The following is a 22,345-nucleotide window of genomic DNA, read 5'->3' on the forward strand; positions in this document are numbered from 1 at the left end:
CAACATCTGGTATTGAGAGAACAGCTGTGGAAGGACTTACGATTGGACCACCCTCGCGAGAGGAGGGTGATGGGCAATATCTTAGAGACATTAAAATATCTCCGTAGTGTAAATACAGTAGAGGAGATGTGCATATTTCAGCAGATGTGTGGTTCTACAAGAAGAAGATGAGCTAAATCTGCCACGTCCCAGATGTAAAATAATAGGATCTTCAGTAGCAGCCATAAGAGAATTAGAAAGCATTAGTGCCAGACATAACTGAATAATCATAGTGTAAAAGTAAAGAGAGAAACAGTCGCTGAGTGGATATAGGCAAACAAAAGTTTGGGGTGTGGAGTGCGGAAGGCGAAGCCTCTAGTGGGTCATGAAGTCCCTCTCCTCTCTCAACTATGGTAATAAATACCATATTGCTCAATGTGGATCTGACTATATGGTTTATTCCATACTGTTCTTCCATGGCTATTAGATATGAACAAAATGATTTAATCAGAACAAGGATGCAAGAGCTAAAACCCACGCTTTGAGTCAAAATCACACTGGCTATCGCCTGTGACTGTTAGCTAAATTGTTTCCTGTGTAAAGCCGCTGTAACCTGTGAGACAAAAAGCAGTGTTTTCTCCGGTCAGTTAAGCTCTACTGTCGTAAGAACAGCTAATTTGATCGTTGCACTGCAGAATGAAATGTAGTAATAAGTGTGTGAACGTGCACTAGTACACCAGCCTTGCAAACCATGTGGAATTGGTTCTGTTCCAAATATACTAGAATAATTACACGTGTGAAATTTTTCATGCCACAGTACATAGAATGAACTGCTGAAATGTGTCTGAAGACTGTGCAAACAAAATTAAAAAAAATGTCACTTGCAAATGAACTATTCAGAAAAAGATATGAAAAGAACATAATAAACATGATTACATTAACATTTTCACAAATGTAATTATTCTAGTATAATTGGAACAGATCCAACTGCTCTTAGTAGCTAAGCTGAAGAAATACAGATCAAGTGGGTACATTTTCTTTCTCTTTTGTTGTTTTTCCCCTGTACCCAGACCTTGAAGTATCGGGTGTGGGGGTTACCTTTATATATTTGATTTAACATGTGGTTTTGGGCCACATCTATTTTCACAGGCATTTCATAAGTACCAGTATTCTATGAATTGTTTATGTTACTTAATCACGTGTTAACCTTGTATTGGGCACAGTGTGTTTTGGGATAACCATTCTGTAGAGCAATGAAAAAAATCCAGCTAGACAATTTAGGATGTTCAATGTACCTTCTCTCTTTCAGCTGCTCCTGTCTTTACACAGGAACCAAGTGATGTCTCGATGGACATTGGCTCCAATGTGACTCTCCCATGCAATGCTCAGGGGTATCCGGAACCCAAGATTAAATGGAGACGATTGGACAACAGCTCCCTCTTCTCAAGGCCCTTCGCTGTCAGCTTCATCAGTCAACAAAGAACTGGCTCCCTCTTCATAAAGAGTATGTAACAAGTAGCTGTATTTAGTGTAGCTTAACATCCCATTAATTTATAAATATGTTTAGAGCCTTATTATGAATTGACTGGCAATCACAACGAGTCTGAGGAAACTCAACATACCTGTTACTGCAGTTGTTGAAAGCAGCCACAGTCCCTGGGTGAAAATCTGGAGACAAATGACAAATTACCAGTGGAATGAGACTTTGAATTGGCCCAGTACTTTCTCATTTCCAAGGGGATCCTTAGAGCCACACTTGTAGCTCTGCCCTCAGAGTTACCATTACTTCTGGTATGAAAATTCCGTAGGGTGGTTACTGGCCTCACGATGGGGACCTCGTGTTCAGATGAAGAATGTAAAGTTATCAGACAGGCTTTTTAAAGTTTTCTCCATTCCTGTCCTCGACCACTGAGTTCAGTAAATAGACTTTCAGTTCCACTGGGCCCCCAGCTATCATCCAAATGCCATATAAGTACACTCAAATCTTGGCACCCTCTTATAGTGACACAGATCTGTAAGATGGGACATGCTCTTTAGCTCTCATATCAGAATTCCAGTGACCCTAAAATTTGATTATTGCGACTTCGACCAAGAAGGTCTAAGTCAAAAAACGATGGACTAAATTGTGGCTCCTCTTGAATCATTTCAGTCACTGCTGTACTAGGCTGCAGAATCAAGTGGTCCCATGGCATCCGCATTTAGACAAACACCACTGCCTCCTCAGTCTCAAGGCACCATAGAACTATGAAAGAATAGACTCCCTTGAGCATCTCATTCTGTTGAAAGTATCGCAGAACAAAGGACAAATGGATGAAAACTCAAATGAGCACTGCTGTCATGCAGAGGAAGCAGCTTCAATAGATAAAATACCATATTCACATTTGATAATATTTTCTTTCTATGGGTAAATAAATATTGCCAGAGTTATCATGGTGATAGTTCCTATGTGTACCTTATGTACCCTGGAAGAAACAAGAGGGGACAGCATAACATTTAAAGGTATCACACCAATCACTGGTACCTTAAAAATGCATTTTCTTTGAACATCCTGCAATTCTTTATCTGTTTGAAGCTGTTGGCAGTTCAACTTGTTATGAAAACAAAATGTGTGTTCAGGACAGGGGCGGATATCATGATATCACGGAGCCTGAGGTATTATTTTGTAGAGGACATAAACATATTTGGTCAGCCTGGTAATTAGCTACCCTGAAACCTTACATGATTGTGCCTTCGCTTATATCTTACACGACTTTGGGGTGTCCATTTTGTGGTCAAGCTACCTCAATCTGCAAAAGAAAAGTACAAAAATTATGGAGAACATCTTAGGGACAAGCCCACACTTATACAAACACAAAACAATAAATAATCTACCAATCAAAGCCCATAAATGAAAATGAGATGACATGTTCCACTGGGTCCTCTTTATGGGCATTGGAGTAAATGCAATTACAAGGAAAAGTAGGAAATGTTGCACTTTGATCAATTTGTGTAATGAAATAAGGTAAATTAGCACTATTATGAGAATGCGCAAAACCTCATTATTATTGTTCTTTATATTGCTGACACTCAAAGTGATAGAAACATTACATTTGTTTTAAGAGTTGTGTTTAAATAGTCTGTAAATGGAAATTGTGAGATAGCTTAGCAGGTTTTCCATTTACTTTGTGTTATCTGTCGTGTAAAGCCTTCTTTCCAAGATGGCTTTAGCATTCTCTAAATCATCTCTGCCACATGCTTTAAAAAAGCAGTTCAAACATTGACGGAATGACCACCAAATAGCTAGGGCAGAGACAAATGTTTTCCCCTTTGAAGCCCACTCAATCTATAATTCAAGAAGAGTAGTATCAAAAGAGCTCTGGCAGATAGCTGTGCTGTCAACCCAGACTTAAAAATGGCAGTATGTTCAGATGCCAAATAGAAACCTTTTAGAGCCCTCTTGTCGCTCTAAGTTACTTACTGTTAAACTGTTGTACATTCTTCTACTTGAGTACGTCAATATGTTCAGATACCAACCAATGCACTCATTTTTCTGTAAATTAATGTTTAAAGGATGTACATTATCCTACAGAATCACTAATATCTGTAATCATCTAGAAGATCATGTCTGGGCTGTGGAAATCTTTTTTGGCTTCCACAAAAACACTCCTCAGACAGGCTTCTGGTATTTAAATCTACAGAAGGACGCATAGTCAACCTCTCGCGGAACAATCTTTATAGAGCACTCATCTAGAATGAAGCTAGTGCTGCATGTGAAAATGTATGAGTGCCCTAAATATTACCATAATATAGCCAATCTATTTATGTATTGGAACATTTTATTACAAATAATTGAGTAGAAATAGTATGGATAAAAAAAAATGTCTCTGTTAAGCAGGTTGTGCCCAGTGGCTCATTATGCTGCTATTTTTTCTTAAACTAGATACCTAATTTTTAAAATAAAAATTTGTATTTTGCTAGCCAAAAAAGTAAATAAGGGAAGCAGCCTTAGGTCACCGTGCACTGTTAACATGATTCACGTGAATTTGCTTCCTGTGTTTTTCAGACTTGTGGGCTGGAGACGAGGGAACATACATCTGCGAAGCTGAAAACCAGTTTGGAAAGATCCAGTCGCAGGGCACAGTTACGGTGACAGGAATTGGTAAGGTCATTCAGACAATATTATTTAAAGAACATCTAATAAAGTTCATTATGGCATATGGTCCATTTCATGATCATTTATGCACATAAACATGGCGGCTTAACTATAAAGGCTGAAGGGGGTGTGCCACGTTTTGCCTATTTTATGGTTCTGAAATATACTAGTCTGAGTTACTAACTCAATTGTATTTTTTATTTGATAAAATGTAATGTATTACTTTCTTTACTTCTAACATTGAAGTTTTCCAGTCACAGGTTTTTGCTAAACAACAATGGTATATAATTATTACCGATGGGACTTGGCAACTTCTCCTGATTGGCTGAATGTTTTACCAGTATTATGTCACTGTTGGAAAATGCCCTGATTCTTGCTTGCGCTTTCCTCCTTTAGACTAAGAACCAATATCATGTTCCTTTTGGAATTTGCATTGCTCTTATTGGTTGTTTACATCTAAGACCCGCAGTATTGCTCTTGGTGGACTCAATTCTGATTAGAGATTGGCGTAAAAATTAGGCAAAGTCTAACCTTTTATTAAAATTGCGTATTTAACGAAATTGGGCTACAAAAACCGCCCAAAATTTGATCCGGAGGTTAATCACAAAAAATGACAGATATCTGCTTTCATCTATCTGGCAAAATGTGGTCCTGTGAAACTACACAAACCGCATTACCTGGGCAGTTTGCAGTGTGTTGTGCATTGCAGCCTGCATGGAGAACATGCCCACCCCTCCAGCCCTTGGCTGAGCACCGTGTCACGGCGCTCAGAGGAATCACAATGCTCCATTGGAGCATTATGATTGGCTTAGGGGTGGCACTGGTGTAACAAAAACAGAGGGGGCCTCCCTGCACGGTATGTAGAGGGGCCCCCGCCGGACTCAATCATGAGCTCTCTGCCCAGAGAGCAATGCCGAGGGGGCCCCTTGGAGCTTGGGGCCCCTCGCACCGCGTGGGCTGCAGGGGCCTGTGTTATGCCCCTGAGGGGTGAGACCCTGACTTTCTGTACCCCCTCGCACCCACTCCCCCACCCGTGTGCCATGCCGGCCCAAACTGGTGTAAGAGATATTGAGGACAAAGAAATGGGGTGAAAGAAAGGGTACAGAACAATTGAACCAGAAAAGAAAACTGATATATGGAGAGTGAATGGAAGAGCAGTGTTATTCAGTTAAAGAGAATATATCAAAGAACTAGAGTGAAATAAGAATTTAATTAGAGCAAAGAAGAGGATTAAGTGCACAAGCAGAAAAAGGCAGTGATGGCATGTTTAGGAAGCTAGCTCTTAATGTAGTTGACCAAAAACAGGTACACTGTGTACAGAGTCCAGGCAAATACCATTTGTCTTGCAGAGGCACAAATTATATCTCAGAAGCTCTCTCTTGTGGTAGTGTGCGCAAGCAGTTAAGCATATCAGAAGGTAGTGCTAAGCATTTGTTGACACACACACAGGCAATAAATGAGACACAGTCCAACTTAGAAAAATACGTTGCATTTTTGTATACACTTTGATATCAAGAATTTCAATAGCAGGTAAATACTTTTTACATTATTGATTTTACCAGGTAAGTAAAATGTTCACTTAAATGCATCTTTGTGCACAATGCTTTCCTATAGGAGAAAAAGCATGTGTAGCAGACAGTTAATTGCGTACAGTTTTTGGGATCTCCTTCTGGACTTCGGGTTGTAGCGGATTCTCATAACTTGTCCTGGGCATGCAGGTGCAGAGGTGCTGGTCGCATTAATATCTGTGTGCGCTACACCAGAAAAAGGGAAGGGGGAGGCCACATAGAAACATGCTGCAGAGGGGGACAGGTCCGAAAGCTCCCAGTGGGGTGCTTGGGGGTTTGGGTCGCAAAAGCCTTGGGGACAAGGAGGCACAGTCGGTTCATTGGTACCCAGGCTGGGGAACTCAGGTGCAGAGTGGACAGGTCAGCTGGGCTCTGTGCACATTGGAACTTGCCAGTTGAGGGTGCAAAATCAGGACAGATGGGCCACTCTTGAAGCGGGTCTCTACGGTGCTGATATCCCATAATGGCTGCTTAGTCTTGGAGGCACCTGAAACCCTGCTGGACTCTCATGGTCTCTGTTTGCTGCAAGGGGTATGTTACCCTGTGTATTGGGCCTCTGTTGCTCTGGTCTGTCCTGGAGTCCTCTCATTTGGTGAGGGGACAGATCTGACCATCAGGAGCACAGGGTCCTCTTTCTGTGTGGCAGCTGCATTGGGTTGGCTGGGGAGCAGCAACACAGTAAACCAAACTTAGCTTTTCGGTGCCTGCGGACTGCAGCAGAGTGGCTCCTCTGCCCTAATTGAAATTGCTTGGTGATTAGTGAAGGGCTGGATGTCTCTCATTGTTCCTGGAAGCCAGTCAGCTGCAGGACAATTTGCTAGGTTGCGACTGTCAAGACTTAGCGCGGCAGGCAGGGCTTGGCTCCAATCCTCACAGCAGTCTTCAGTTCTCACTTTTTCTTGTGTCTCATGGTGTCCTTCTGCATTCCTGATGATCTCATGGGTCGAGACCCCTGGGGCCCCCCCAGTCCCTACTTGCAGCCTCTTTGTTACCGGACCATTCTCCCTTTGAAGTGAATGGGACACCTAATGCCGTGACACTCTCCAGAGCCTCCCGAGATGACCTGTTAGTGTGGCCTTGGACCTTGCTTGCAATCTAAATTTATATAAAAGCATGTGTTATTTTTATAAATTGGTGTTCGGTTTCTTTATTGAGTGCGGTCTCACTTACTGCCTTTGTGTGCGTAATAAATGCTTAGCACTATCATCTGATATGCCAAACTGCTTGCCCACACTACCACAAAAGGGAGTAATTAGAGTATAATTTGTGCCTCTGTAATTCCTTTGGGGTTTGCCTTGACTTTTTATCTCTTTTTGTTCCACTATATAAAAAAACAGCTTCCTACATTGGTGGTAGAATGGTGGGGTCCAAAACTTTGCATTTACTGTACCACTCTGTCAGTATTGTGATTCCACTATAGAATCCACAATTGCCTTTATTTGCCCAAAATATATATATTTTTTTAAATAATTCAAAATTTCGAATCTGGTCGGTTAGGGCCTTAGTTAAGGCCCCCAGTCCTTATTGTTTAGAATTGTATAAAAGATCCTAGAGTAGACAGTTAGGCCTTTAAAAAGTAGTCTGGTAGATTTCTCTAACTTACTAAAAAGGTCCCAACTGTTCTAAAACCACGCCTGAGACAGAGGGTAGTTCCCAGAGGCTCAACCTGGGTCCTCACAAAAACCTTAATTTGCCCAAACATAAGGAACTCTGCAAAGCATGGAATCATGCCGTGGGGTCTAGACCTACAAACCTCGCCTGTAGAACCTGCTTGCTGGGAATGATAGGACCATGACTAGGGAAGAAAATACTGAACATGCAGAAGAAGGAAATACTAGGGAGGATACCTCCAATGCACCTATTGACAGTACCTCTACTAGGTGTTGTTCTGGTAGCACCCCAGATGAATTTGATGAGAAAGGTGCAGATCTTCAAAAACTAGCTAAGAGACTAGTTCTAGAGGTCAAACTATTGGCCATAGAAAAAGAAAGATTTGAGATGGGCCTAATTCCCATTTCTTGTACAGCAACAACTTAAATACGGAGAGAGAGGTATTGTCCCCAAATATGTAGACGGTGACAATATAACCAAATGGTTCACAGCCTTTGAGAATGCTTGTAGAATGAGGAGGTTACACCAGAAACCCTGGGGGTCTCTACTCTGGGAGCTGTTATCAGGTAAGTGCAGGGATAGACTCCTGACACAGAGTGAGACAGAGGCTGAGTGCTATGATCTCATGAAGGATACCCTGATTGAGGGCTTTGGACTCACCACTGAGGATTACTGGATTAGGTTCAGGTAGACTTAAGACTCGGAAAACCTCGATTCAGACCTGAGTAGATTGTGTGGACTGCTCAGTCAAAACAGTAGGTGGCTGGCTTAAAGGTAACAAGTTGCAGGACTATGAAGGGCACTACAATTTGATTATGAAGGAGCACATATTAGCAAACTGTACATCAGAAAAGTTACATCAGGTTCTAGTAGACACATCGCTTTCTAATACGAGAAAGCTGAGGAGTAAGTTAGGACTAGAATTCCCGAAAAGCAACAGAGGGGAAATTCTGAGTAAGGGGGCCAGGCACACCGAAAGGAAAAGAAGGCGGCGGTAAGTCCTCCAAAGAGGTTTCTTCAGAGACTCAGGACATTAAATAGATGAATAGTATATCCCACCCACCTCTAGTGCTAAACAGAGTAGTGGGGACCCAGAGCTTAAAACGGTCATGATCTGTAGGCCCTCTTTTGATATTCAGCAGGTTGGGCACTACAGAGGGGACTTAGCTTGACCCAAGAAAAAAGTAGACACTGGGCTTGTCAGTGGAGCCTGTGAGGACTGCTCTTCAGATGAAGACATCCTATTAGCTATTAACTCGGAAGTTGAGCTAGAAGGTGAGTTGGTGGTTCCAGAAGAGAGCAAATAATTCCATCCCCTTGAGGTAAATGGAAACCCAGTCACTGCCCTGAGGCATACCTGTGCCAGCCATACCTTGGTGCATGGCAGGTTGGTATCCTCAGACCAGTATATCCCAGGGTTAGACTAGGAGAGTAAGGGTTGTCCCAGGGGAGGATACTGTTAGGCCTGTGGCCATAGTGCTCCTAAAGATAGCTGGGTCCCTTAGTTGGCAGAGGGTGGTAGTCAATTCAGACCTCCCCCTTGATTGTCTCCTTGGAAATGACCTCTCAGAGGTTGGGATGGGCCCAAAAGAAGGCCCTGGTCCAGTGACAGTCCTCGCCCAAGGATTGTGGAGGTGATGAACCTGCTGTTAGTACAAGTAGGCCCCAAAGGAAAAGAAGAAGGAAAAGGTGTAGGAAAGAAGGGCAACATTTAGCCAAAGTTCCAGTGAGCTGAGGAAAACCTGCTCCTGCTGGAGAGAACTCTATAGTTGGAACTGGTGACGCTCCACAAGAAGTCCTGACTGGTCAGGCAGCTGTTAAACATGAGATGGTGCTTCCTTAGCTAACAGAAGAGAACGTAGAAGGAGGGTGCTTGCTACAGAATGGAGTAACCTCCCACTCTAAAAACGCAGTAGGACCCCCTGAACCCATAGAAGCCTGTGTGTTAGCCCATCCACCTGTCAGTGGAGAGCTAAAGGTGTGGCTATGGCTACTGACAGTAGCCTCTGCTGGGTGCTATTGCAAGTGAGCAGGAAGGCCATCTTAAGGTTTGTACTGAACACTGGTCAAAACAAGTCCCCCAACTACATAATGGCTTCACTGAAACATATGCTGTTTGGTATCAAACACCTCATATTAATCAACCCACGCTGGTTCTAGTGATGGATTTATTAATACTTGCACTCAGAGGGCACCTTAGAGGTGCCCCCTGAAAACCTACCAACTACTTGTGTGCTGACACACTGGTTTTAGCCAGCATGGAATCACAGAAGAATTTCTAACTTCCAGGGTTGAGGACTTTTGCTCGAGCAGAGGATGCTTACACTCCCTCTCACTGGATGACCAGCGAAATAGCATTCCAAAACAGGGAGCTTCCAAGAGCCCACCCCCTTTGGTATGCAAATCTGTCTTTCCTCACAAACGAGGAAACTGACTCCCCTGCCCTGAGCCATCTAGCACCAGGACAGGCAGAAAAATTAGCTAAGCAGGAGGCATGCTGCACTGACAGGCTGGACACACCCATAGGGTGACCAAATCTGAAGTGATTACCAAATTAACTATTTTCTGTGTGGTGGAATTAGGAATTCTGGAATAGGGTTTTGGCCACTGCCTAAAGGAAGGGGTTAGCTAAGGGGTGTAGTGACCCTAGGGGCAAGTAACCCTTTGGCTACTACCCCTCACTCCCTTTAACACTCAATAATTGAGTATTTAGGGAACCCCCTGATCCCAGAATTCCAAATTTTCTATGAACCAAAAGAAGAAGTGGCCATAGAGGAACACTGCTGACCTGAGAAGCGAGGAGCACGTCTGACTTAGCGCCAACCCTTCCGGCCTGCCTGCTGCACCCGACCCTCATGGAGCAACTGATTCATCCTGCTGCTGTACAGACCTCAAGAAACCTGGAGGGCTGCCAGTGCTTTACAAATTACCAAATAAACTCCCATGGAGTAGAAGAACTACTCCCCTGCAGTTGCAGGTACCAAAGAGCAAGACCTGGACTGGTACACTGACCTGCCGCCTACAGGGGCTACTGAAACCGCAGCCACCCAGTAAGAGGTAACAGAGCTCCTACTGATCAGATCCACCCTTTCTCCAAGTGTGGGGACACAAGGGCTCAACAGAGCCACACAGTACCAACCCCTGGAGTATTGGACCCCTTGCAGCAGCCAAGGCTTGTTTTACACAGACCAGACGCCAACACAGAGGAAGACCGACCTGCACATTATGGGACTTCAGAGACAGCAAGACCCACATCAAGAGTGACCCAGCTGTCCTGTTTGTCCCTCTTCAGCAGAAACGGAGACCAAGAGTGAGTCTGTGACCGCCACCACCGGCTCCTCAAAGCACCTATACACCTGCGCACCAGCGCCCAAGTCCCAGGGACGTGATGGTGCAAATGGGGTCCCCAGACCCACAAGAGCTAAGCCCTTCCTTGAGTTTGCCCAGACTGGACTTTCTGTCGCCGCCTGCAACCTTTTTATGCAGGCCCCCTCCAACTGCGAGAAACTCCATCACCAGATCCGACACCAAAAGACACCACTGCCCAGGAGCGTAACACAGGCCTCAGCAGCCACCACGGTGTGGGGAGGGGGGGTCCCCAAGCTCCAGGGCGCCCCTCAGCACAACACTCTGGCCAGAGAGCTCCTGATTGAGCCCGGAGAGGGTCCCTCCACGTCCCTTGCAGGGAGGCCCCCTCAAGTTTCATTACACCAGTGCCACTGCCCGAGCCCCAGAGCCGAAGGAGAAGTGGACCAAGGGTGTCCCTGAGTTCCAGAGAATCTCAAGGGTTGAACCCCCAGTGGGTTCCTCCGGAATGGTTCCCCAGTCCCCGCCTGTAGCATCTTTATAACCAGACCATGCTTCCTTTGAAGTGAAGGGACACCCAACGCCATGAAACACCGGATGCCTTGGAGCCTCCCGAAGAGACCTGCTGATGTGGTCTTGGATCTTGCCCCATACTCACCTTAAGTCCTGAAGAACAGTCCCGTAAGTTGCTTCTAAGTGCCCAAATGCAATACATGTTTTTCCTCCATAGTATAACATTCCCGAAACAGAAATTGCAGTGTCCATTTTTTAAAACTGTAAAAACTTGTAACTTGGTAAGTACTTACGATTCGATGATCTTGGTATCTAAATTTATATAAAAGTATATGTAATTTTTATAAACTGGTGTCGGATTCCTTCATTGAGTGAAGTCTCACTACTTTTGTGTATGTAATACGTGCTTAGCACTACCCTCTGCTATTCCTCACTGCTCACCCACACTGCCACAAAAGAGAGCAAATGGGATCTAATTTGTTCCTCTGTAATTCCTTTGGGGTTTGCTGGACTCTTTACTTGATGTACCTCTTTTTGGTCCACTATATAAAGAGCCAGCTTCCTACACCTTCTCTTTTTGATCTGTGGAATCTGAGTTCCTGGTGTCATTTAAATACACAATTTAGGGCCGTTACAGGGAGTGACAGGTATTAGCCAATGGGCTATTTTCATTTAGGGTGTCTACACCCTCTATATGATAACTTCCTGTGGGAAGTGGACATAACCCTGGCCCAGAAGGCCGAATTCCACCAAACCCAAGATAATAGAATTATAAAAGTCGCATTAAAATCAGTATGCCCACCTTAGGGGTGGTAATGGCCTGGGAGGGTAACATGCCTCCTGACGAGCTAATTTTCTCACTTGTCCTGGTGCCAATTGGGCCTAGGGCAGGGGTGGCCTTTTCACTGTCTGTTGAACCTTGGCTCAGATATCAAAGGTGGCAGAGGCCTTTGGAGCCTCCTGCCTTGATATGCTGATTTACTAAGCCATCCTGTTTGGAGGAGGTATGTGACAGCTCCGACCAGAGCAGGCATTGTTTCCTCCCTCAGAGAGCACGGCTCTCAGCTGCAGGGGGTTAGAAACCTGTCTGTGGTGTCAGTAGGTTTTCAGGGGGCACCATTAAGGTGTCCTCTGGGTGCCTGCATTAATATATTGTCACTGGAAACAGTGTGGGCTTATTAATACGAAGTGTTTGATACCAAACATCTCTAGCTTCAATGAAGCCATCATTTAGCTGGGGAACTCTTAAACACCAGTGTCCAGCAGATGTTATCAAAATAGCTTCCGTGGTCACTTGTAATATCTATGAATTGACTTAGACATCACAGGGGCACATCTGCTCCTGCAGATATGTTCACACAGGTAGTATAGTGCACGCTGCCTTAGGGTTGTAAGTCCTGCTGTAGGGGTGGCTTATCTATGCTGCATGCAGTGTCTGCAGGCATGGTACAGAGGGTATGTGCCATGGTGTGTCTTCACTTTCTCTGCACCATGGCGCACAGCCTGCAGTTTGCATGAGTGTGCTGAGGGGTGTCTTAGGGTGGCAAAATACATGCTGCAGCCCTGAGAGACCGTCTTTAGTACTCCATGCCTTAGGTGCCAGAGGTACCATTTACTAGGGATTTACAGGGGGTCTCAAAGTTATTGCCAATTGGGGAACAATTTTACAGTTTAGGGAAAGAGATCTGGCACCAGGGACCTCGTTAGCAGGAGCCCAGTGAAATTTTTGTCAACATTTCATCAGATACCAAGCAAAAAGTGGGGGTGACTATGTCAAAAAGGGGCACCTTCCAACAGCAGGTGAAAAATGGAGTCAAAATTTGCAGGCAGTAGGAAGGTGCAAAGATCAATTTAGAAAAGACAAAAAGAGTTGGAGTAAATGATAAGGGGGAGTGTGGAGATAACAGCGGGAAGAAAAAGACGAGAAAGAGAAAGAATGATGTGATGTGAGATAAATGAGAGATAGTGCAAGACAGAGATAGAATACATATGTGAATTAGAGACAGAAGCAGGGAATGTTGAGAGCAGAAGAAGAGGAGAGCAAGAATGAGTCTCAAGCTAAAAGAGCAAGATGTTTATGAAAGAAGATCTGTGTGTGAAGGGGACACTACCTATAATTGAATTAATACTTGCAATTCATCAATCCTATGGACATAAATGTAAGTGAAGGCAACAAACGAAGGACAGAATGCTGAACAATGCAAACATTCACCCGCTGTCACAAAGATCTGGGTTTAATCCAACGTTCTTTTTCTCACCATGTCACTCCAGTTTGGACCCAGCCATATGCAAATCAGTCTTTATCCTGTGCCTCATGGGAACAGTCCAGCCCGAACTGCCAAGCCAGGTCCTCCCTGGAACGGACACAAGCATCCTGGGACCGGCTTCAGGGCATCACCCCATATCAGCCAGGCTAGCTTGAATACAGTGGCGGAGTGAGCATAGGACCCACGTCTGGGCATACCCTTCCCACTTAGGGCGACAAAAGCGAAAGCAACAAATGATGGATGGAATGCTGAACAATGCAAACATTAACCCCCAGCCACAAAGATCTGGGTTTAGTCCATTGTTCTTTTGCTCACCACGCCATCCCAGTTTGGTCCCAGCCATATGCAAATCAGTCATTTGTCACCCCGAGTGGGACCGGTATGCCCAGATGTGGGTCCCGCGCTCTCTATGTCACTGGAGTCAAGCTAGCCTGGCTGATGAGGGGTGAACCCTTGAAACCGGTCCTAGGATGCACGTGTTCAGTTCAGGGAGGACCTGGCCTGGCAGTTCGGGCTGGACTGTTCTCATTGGGAGAAGGGTCAAGGGCGATTTGTATATGGCTGGGTTTAAATTGGAATGGCATGGGGAGCAAAAACACAATAGGTTTGGGTCCAGATCTCTATACTGGGGTGAATGTTTGACATTGTTCAACATTCTGTCCGTGAATTGTTCTTTTTGCATTTTTAAATGTAAGCGTCCTAGTGGGGGCATAGCTTCCATTAGTGCAATAGGTGTGTGAGAACAGGAGTGCGAGAAAGTGCTCTGAGTTTCAAGCTAGAAGAGCCAGAAGTGTAGTAGATAAGATCTGTGTGTGAAGGGGATTATGCTTTTATATTGAATTAACATGTCATAAATTAATATTATGAACGTAAATAATGGTGTGGCTATCATTAGTGCAATAGGTGCAGTAGCATTGTGGCCCAGAAGTGTGAGGGATCTTCTGTATTTTAATTGTGCCTTTTACTAGCTAACTGTATGGGGCAGGAGGCCCACTGTCAATGCTTGCTTTAGGGTCCAAAGAACACTTGCTATGCCACTGACTCCAAAAGCAGGAAGAATGCCTCTCCCCCATGGTTGAAGGAGCACTTGGACTTTTGAAAGCTGTAACCTCCTTTGATTGGCCATCCCTGGACATCAGAGGATGATACGTGTTTGCCCTACTCAGCGTGTAATTGGTTCAATGTTTGATTCACCACTAAGACAGTTCTGTGCACGAGTGCCAGGAGGAGTGAAGGTTCAGAGGTGAAACCTTTGCTGGGTGCCTCTCTCCCCCACCAATGTGCCTTAGTCTGGGAAAGCCTCCGGAGTTGTTTTTCTGCCTGACCTGCAGACATTTCTGACTGCAGAAGGAGCTGAACCGCACCTGCCAGAAGGAGTGACCTGATCCAAGGGCAGAGAGCCAAGACCAGTTGACTGGAAGGATGTGCCTGGGAACATCTAGATGCACAGATCCTGCACAGGGGACCAATCCTAGGTGCTAGTGGAAGTTGACCTGAAACTTTAATCCTTGAGAACTATAATCCAAGGCCTTACAGTTGTCTTCCTGTGGGTACCCCACCTATGGAAAAGCTCTACTGGGACCCGTAGAATCAGATAGAGTGGAGCCTGCAAAAGAAAAGGCATCTTTGAAACAAATAATTTCATCAGGTATACTAGTTTTCCAACTGTCCCAGAGTCCAGTGGGATTGCAGTAACATGGACTGCCATTTGAAATGGAATGAAAGACGTCGCAGAATGGATGAAGATCAGCCATCTGAAACTGAACTCAGACAAGACGGAAGTCCTCATTCTCGGACCATCTCCCTCTACCTGGGACGACTCCTGGTGGCCCCCTGCCCTGGGCACCACACCCAAACCAACGGATCAAGCACGCAACCTGGGCTTCATCCTGGACTCCTCCCTCACGATGACCTGGCTGTTCGAGCAGTAGCGACCCCCCCCCCTCTCAGCGCCTTGAGACCCTTGCGGGTGAGTCAGCAGGGAGGTGCCTAGGATTACCAAAGGTAGTCATTTAGTTTTTTCGATGGTGAGGTTTTTAGCATGGATATGTTTACGGTCCATAGGCGTGACTATTTTTAAGGGTTCCTTCATTTATTTTTTAGCATCTTTGGGTACTCCTAGCCACTGGATTGAAACACAGACTGGTACCTTTACTCCATCATTGAAACCTCTGTTTCTAGACATAAGACCAGAGTGCTTCAGATTTTCTCCAAGATGACACAAAAACCCATCTTTAATGAACATTGGTTTAATGGGCGTAGAACAATATTTAGGGGTTGGTTCTCTGGCCCAGAATGTGCTATGCACTTTTGTTTTTCTTGGTGTATCATATTTTTAAATGCACCCACATTTACTTACCTGTAATAAAGAACTTTGCTTCACTTAACTTAAGAACCTAGTGGGCATTCAAGTTGTTAACTATCTGAAGAGTTAAGCTGTTTCTGAGTTTCTAATTCAAACATCACCTCCTAGAGGTAGCCCTGACTTACTCCCTGAAAAAGTTAAATGCTATAAGAAATGCATGCTCTTTCAGGGTGAGTGCAATACTTGTGTAGCCCCGGGGAATCCAGTGGTAAATTACAATAACCCTAACAGCTACTGCCCAGTACTTTTTACTCCAGATGGATCCCCAAAAAATGTATTCAACGTCAATAGACAGCCCTAGGAAAGCAGCATTTTCTCTCTTGTTAGGTTTGCACACTTAAAGTTGGCCTGAGCCGCTTCCTTTCCTACAGTACTGCACATGATGTAGTCCCTCATTGGGAAACACGTACAGATGTGTCATATACTGAGTTGTGTCAGCCGCATATGGTTTTGACTATGGATCAAGTCCATAATTTCTCCTGAGAGAACGTACTCCTAACCAGATTTTTTCCTTCAACAAAATATTTTCCTTTTGACTTGTTGAAAGAATTTCACTGCTGCTCAAAAGGCATTTCTTGAAACAAGACTTGAAGGCGACCCCTTGAATTCCCCAAAGCTTCTTGGCCTGGAGGCCTTTCATTCAAATGGGATGAAAAGGCCATCTGGAAAAGAAAGCTGGGGCTACTCGTTTCAATATAAGGCAACGCTTTGAATGTGGCCACAGGAGGGATATAGCTCACTAAAACGTCTTGGGCTGAAGAGTTGGGAAGAGGCCTTGCCCGGTCGATCCGCGGGGGATCCTTCCTGACCTGGTCATCGACTGCAGCAGATCACAGATGCTAGATTAATCTAGAAGGGATGGAATAAGTAGCTATCCATGATGTGTCAGACCAGGGCTGCCCCTGCCAGACATTAGGATGGTTACCTGCCATGTACTATGATAAAGTAGCTCTGTTGGTGAAATGCCTGCAGCAGAGAAAAGTGCATGTAACCAGTAGATTGCAGGTTGATATCCTGATGGGGCCAACTCTGCCAATCTTCTGCCTGAAGTCTATGAAATGAGTAGGTTGTAGTTGGCATAGTATTGTATCTTGCGAGCATCAGGAGGAAATTTTGCTGTCAATTCTGTACTGAAGGGGCAGAGGAAAATGTGAAATAGGTGTGCCTTCCTTTTTTCAGATCACTTGCAGAGCGAATTGGGGATAACAAACTGCCTAATGGGAGGATTTCTCCCCTTAAAAATGAAAAACCACTCATGTTTTGATGGTTTATACCTTCCTGAACTGTAAAACAGGACAGAGAGACACTGGCTGCATATTGTGAATGTAGCTTCAACCAATCAAAAGAGTGTAGGTGTGTGATGGTGTGCTTGGGAGTCTGACGGTGCACCTGGAAATATGATGGTGTATCTGAGTCTATGTTACTGTGTGTGGGGGATGTCAGAGTGTGATGCCCTACTTGAGTGGGTGGCTCAGTGTCCGTGACAGGAACGGCCCAGGGCACGACTGGGCATTTTCCCCATTAGAGCCATTGGAGGCTGGTTTTAAAAGCACAGGGATGCTCCTGGGGCCTCTGTCTCTTTCCCCAGCTTCCTGTGGTTAATTTCAGCAGGCACAGGGAGGCTTTAGGAGAAAGAGAGAAGAAAGGGAGGGAGAGGGTAGCACAAAAGCGATCAGAGCAGTACAAAATTAAATTGAGAGGAAAGAAGGAAGGAGAACAGAAGGATGTAAAGAGGCGAAGGGAGCAGGGCTGGTTTGAGCAGCTGTTCCAGGGTTTCTTTTGGTGCCCCAGTCCAACCCTCGATAGGCCCAAAAAATGGAACATGGACCGATCAAATATTTCCACTCAAAACCAACTCTTTTTTAGAATGTAGGAAGCTGTGGATTTTGGGCCTAGGCTCGGATGCCACCCAAGGAAACCTATCAATCCCAGACATTTCTGAAAACTAGACACTAGGGGGAACACAGTGGTGTGTCCTGCATGGCCCCATGACGGTTTTCTGCCCACAATGCTCTGCAAACCTCACACTTATCCTGAAATCAGGCATTCTTCTCAGATTTATGAAACTGGTACTTTCGGAATATGCAAAGATCCACAAAGTTCCTCCCACCCAGCTCTCCCATACTTGCGTTATAATATTTCAACCACAAGTAAGGGTACAGAGATCTCTACCAAGAGTGCAGAGTTCTACGCAAGAGGTGGCAAAATGTGCACATCAAGGTGGTATGATTAGCCTTGTAAGGCAGTGAGTGCCCACAAACAAGTACATTTGTGGGCCTTCACAAACTATTATCTTTCCCAATCCACCCTGGAAATAGTTGTAAATCTCTTTCCAAGGTGGGAAAGGGGTTGGGTCGCCCCCAGATGTGCTTTTGGTGTAATGGAAATGCTTTCTCCACGGTGGAAAATATTCCCCACAAAGGAAAACATATCTACTCCCTCCGTGCAGAGTTCTGCATCGCAGAGAACTCTGCACAGCAGCAATAGGATCCTGAGAAGAATGTAACATGGCCGAATTTACATAGAAATCCACACCTGGTGCACCTTTCCTTATGGATTCCAGGAAATACTTGTGAAGTCCAGAAATTCATAAATCTCCAGTTGCTTGTAAGGTGTAAATCTGTGAGGCATATTTTCTAATATCTTGGTGAATGGGGCCCATTTTGTCTGCCCTCACACTGCACCCTTTTTAGCTTCTGTAAGTGATTTTAGAACTTGGTACACATGATGTTAGAGTGTCAGTCAAATTATAAATAAAGATCGGGTTTGGGGCATAGCAGATTTGTACTTGAAGTGCGCTTTGGATTAGACATTTAGGGCCCTCTATATCATATTTTTTTCCCCATTCTGTGTTTATAGGAAAAGAAGCGTTACTACAAATGAGTCATAGCCCTCTGGCTATTGCATCACTCCTAGGGTGAAGGGAAAGTTTTTATTTTTTTAAATTTTTGAATTGGTACCAAATCATCCTCCAAAGAGAATGGCCAACACACTCCATGCGCATTCTCCCACATTTAGAACTAGCTTTTTCCCGGTCAACTTGAAGATGTTGGTCTAGCTCCCAGATGCCCTCTCCTTGACAGAGATGGAGCTGGGTGTCAATGGCTTCAAGCTCAAATTAGAGGTGTTATTTTATTTGTTTTAAAGCTCTGTTTTTGTAATATTGTCGCGATACGGTCACAGTGAACTATACCCTGTGGATGTAAACATTATACCAGGAGATAACTGAGTGGACAGGGAAAGGTAAAAGTTTCACTGCGTGCGCTCTCTATTCCACCTCCATTAGCAGAATGTGCCACATCCCAAAGCTTCTAACTTGCTCTAAAGTAGTTCAGTTTGCAGGCATTTTTGACTAATCAAGATATCCGAAATGCAGAAAATTGATGAAACGTCATGTTGTTTTCGTACGTCAGTAAAGCAGTGGGTTGTCATCAGTATAGCAGTGGGCCGCACATCAATATAACAGTGGGCCCTGCCTCATTAATAAAGCTGTGGGTAGTATATCAGTATAGCATTGGGCCTACAGCAGTATAGAAGATGGTCATACCTGGGCTGTACCTCTGCATAGGAGTGGGCCGTAGCCTCATTGGGCCGTACCTCAGTATAGCAGTGGGCCATACATACCTCAATATAGCTATAGACCCTACATCAGTATAGCAGTAAGCTGTAGCTCAGCATAGCAGTAGGCATGAAAGTCAATTCACCAAAATGCCAGGGGGAGCGGAAGTGACATCACATAACATTTGATCTTTACTTTCACTTACACAAACATGCTTACGCACAGTAGCGGTCGGCAGTAGGTGTTTCTATAGGGCGGTGACGTGGGCAGGCGGAGGGGCAGGGTGGGGGGAAATAATGTATGGATTACGGAGTTTTACAGGTAAGTAAACATTTAAATACATAAAACGAATTTCGTTGCGCGCACTGCATCACATTTGGTGATGCAGTGTGCGCAACGAAATTCGTTTTATGTATTTAAATGTTTACTTACCTGTAAAACTCCGTAATCCATACATTATTTCCCCCCACCCTGCCCCTCCTCCTGCCCATGTCACCGCCCTATAGAAACACCTACTGCCGACCGCTACTGCTTACGCATGTACACACATGCCTACATAAACACACTCTCTCACACACAAACACATTCTAACGTGCAAGCATGCACACAAAATACATTTTAACCGCATCGCTGCGGCGGCTTTTCCTGCTGTGTGCGGCAAATTTCAAAAAGCCGCGTTACATGACGAGCTCAGCTTGTCATCAGCACACGACCACCGTGGCTGATGATGAGCTGAGCTCGTCATCCGCAGCGAAGAGGTTAAAGCATTTTTACTTACCTAAGCTGTCAGCGAGGGTCACGTTCCAGCCAAAGTAACTCTCTTCTTTATTACACTGTTAGTAAATAATGTATTATTCTCTATTAGTGTTAAAAAAACCTCAAGGACGAGCTGCCCCTGTATTCCTGACGCTGATTTTGCCACCTCTGAGGCCAGGGGTCGCACAGGAAGTGCCAGGAGTCACAAGGGGCAAGCCAGTGGTCGCACCTGCGACCGCTGGCGACCCCTAAATGACGTCCATGGCAGTAGGCCATACGTCAGCGTACCAGTGGCCCTGAATTAGTATAGCAGTTGGCCGTACTTCAGTAAAGCAGTGGGCCATGGGCCTGGATAGTGGTGGGTCGTACCTCAGTTGGTGACCACTACATTAGTATCAGTGGGCTGTATAGCTCTAGGGAGGTCAGGATTTAGAAGTCCCTTTAATCCTGCAGTTCTGTGATTCACACACAAATTAACTGAGAGTAGGGATGGGTGAGTCCATAAATTAGCAGGGAGAGCCGAGCCAAGGGTATGTCTCAGTTCTAAGACCCTTTGTCTAACTATAACTCACTGCTCTCAGAGCCACATACATCCTCGCTAGTTAATCCCTTATCTCTGGGTACAAAAACAATACTCCCATACTGGAAATCAATGTCTCCTAGAGCCCACGACAAATGATGGAATTTACTCTGCCCTTTTACGAATGCGGATAACATGATAGATACTCCCCAAAACTCGTGGCTCTCAGAGCCTGACTGACCGTAGCGGGCGCAGGGTGTTTCCCTGGTGGGCCGCTAGGGAGGTTGCCGTTTTTGGACCCCTGGGGGACCGTTTTGTTACCAATGGCCGGTTTTGTAGCAGTCTCTGCACCCCGTAACAAAAGCAGCTGCAGTGTTTTTCACACGCACCCCTCCACCCCCTGCCCAACCCCCCCCCCCGCGTCCTGTCCAGCATACCCAGTTCGGCCCTTGTGGCTCTTTAAGTCCAAGACAGTTGTGGGTTACACTGGATAACTTCCTATGGGATCATGAGCCCCTATAGACTCTCCATACCGTCGCACCCTCACTTGGGACCTGCCCAGTGCCGCACCAAGTGCATCGCCCTTGGATGCCACGAGTAGCCACCCCTCCTCTGCCTCTCTACTACCTCTTGCTCTCTCACCTTCTCCTACCAGCGGACCGTTATATGCAGTACAATCCTTCCCATGGATTCATAACTTCCAGCCCATCTAATTACAGTGCAAACCTTCATGTTTTCTGTGTTTACCATGTTTTCACGTATACCATGCTTAACGTGCACACGGTCGTGTTCACAAACTACTATCCATCTAACTGCTGTTCCTGGACAACTCATCCCATTTGGTAACCAACCTCCACTTCTACTTGCCAAGCTACTCAGGCTGTAAGATATCTCCAATCTTTTTTTTACTCAATCCTACAGAGTGTGCCAATACATTGCTGTTCACGATATCCACTTTTGAACCTTGGAATGCCTTGGAATGCCAACTGTATTTACTCTGTTTCTTTTTTGTAGTTTATGTTTTTGGTACCTCTTTGTTCCATAGATATTCTGTGTCTTCTTTACATATAATAAAAACTACCTGAGATCAAAAAAAGTCTCTTCAAAATAAAAAAAAACGCTTTTCTTTAACATGCAAAAGCTTTGACATTAATAAGCCACATTGTGGGGTGATTGAGAGGTAATAAAGTAAAAGCGGGATTGCTGTAACACAATATTTGCCTAAGATCACAGAGTTTGGTTGAGCGGGAATCCCAGGTTTCTGGTTTCACTTTGTACAAATCAGCCAATAAATGGGTATCTGTTGGTCTCTCCTTTTTACCTTAAATTATAATGATATGTTTTTAAATTCCTGCCGGAAGGCAGAACAAAGGTTGTGGACAGAAACCATATGTAAGGTCGACTTGTTTGGGGCTTACAAGAGGCACCTGACTCGAGCTCTAAGTTGACTCCCCAACTTCTAATTCAGTGTCACAGAAAATCTTTCAAACATGCAACGTAAAGTAGGGCATTTGTTTGAATAAGATAATTGTTTCCTTTAGTTGTATTCACGTAATTCTGCACACTTTCCACTTCCTTCCAGTCGCCCCGGTCATCGGTGTCAGCGCGGCTGCCATGAATGTGATCGAAGGCCAACAACTGACACTACCGTGTCTCCTCTTGGCGGGAAACCCTCTGCCGGAGCGCCGCTGGATCAAGAACAACGTAGCGGTAAGACGTAGCGATTGCGTACCTCGGGGGCCTGTCTGAAGGGCCGCACCACTGACTGT

The 22,345-nt window shown here is 45.0% G+C and overlaps 1 protein-coding gene across 1 annotated transcript in view; it reads left to right on the top strand.

Annotated features, from left to right (window-relative positions):
- Window positions 1–22,345, top strand: part of HMCN1 (hemicentin 1) — a 1,183,532-nt gene that overhangs the window by 459,812 nt on the left and 701,375 nt on the right. Inside the window, exons 16-18 of the mRNA XM_086956029.1 lie at window positions 1,289–1,483; window positions 4,022–4,117; window positions 22,159–22,286. Coding sequence (XP_086812155.1) covers window positions 1,289–1,483; window positions 4,022–4,117; window positions 22,159–22,286 — 419 coding nt within the window. The remainder of the gene's footprint in view (window positions 1–1,288; window positions 1,484–4,021; window positions 4,118–22,158; window positions 22,287–22,345) is intronic.

Source organism: Lissotriton vulgaris, chromosome 1_1, assembly GCF_964263255.1.
Source record: "Lissotriton vulgaris chromosome 1_1, aLisVul1.2, whole genome shotgun sequence".
Lineage (NCBI taxonomy): Eukaryota > Metazoa > Chordata > Amphibia > Caudata > Salamandridae > Lissotriton > Lissotriton vulgaris.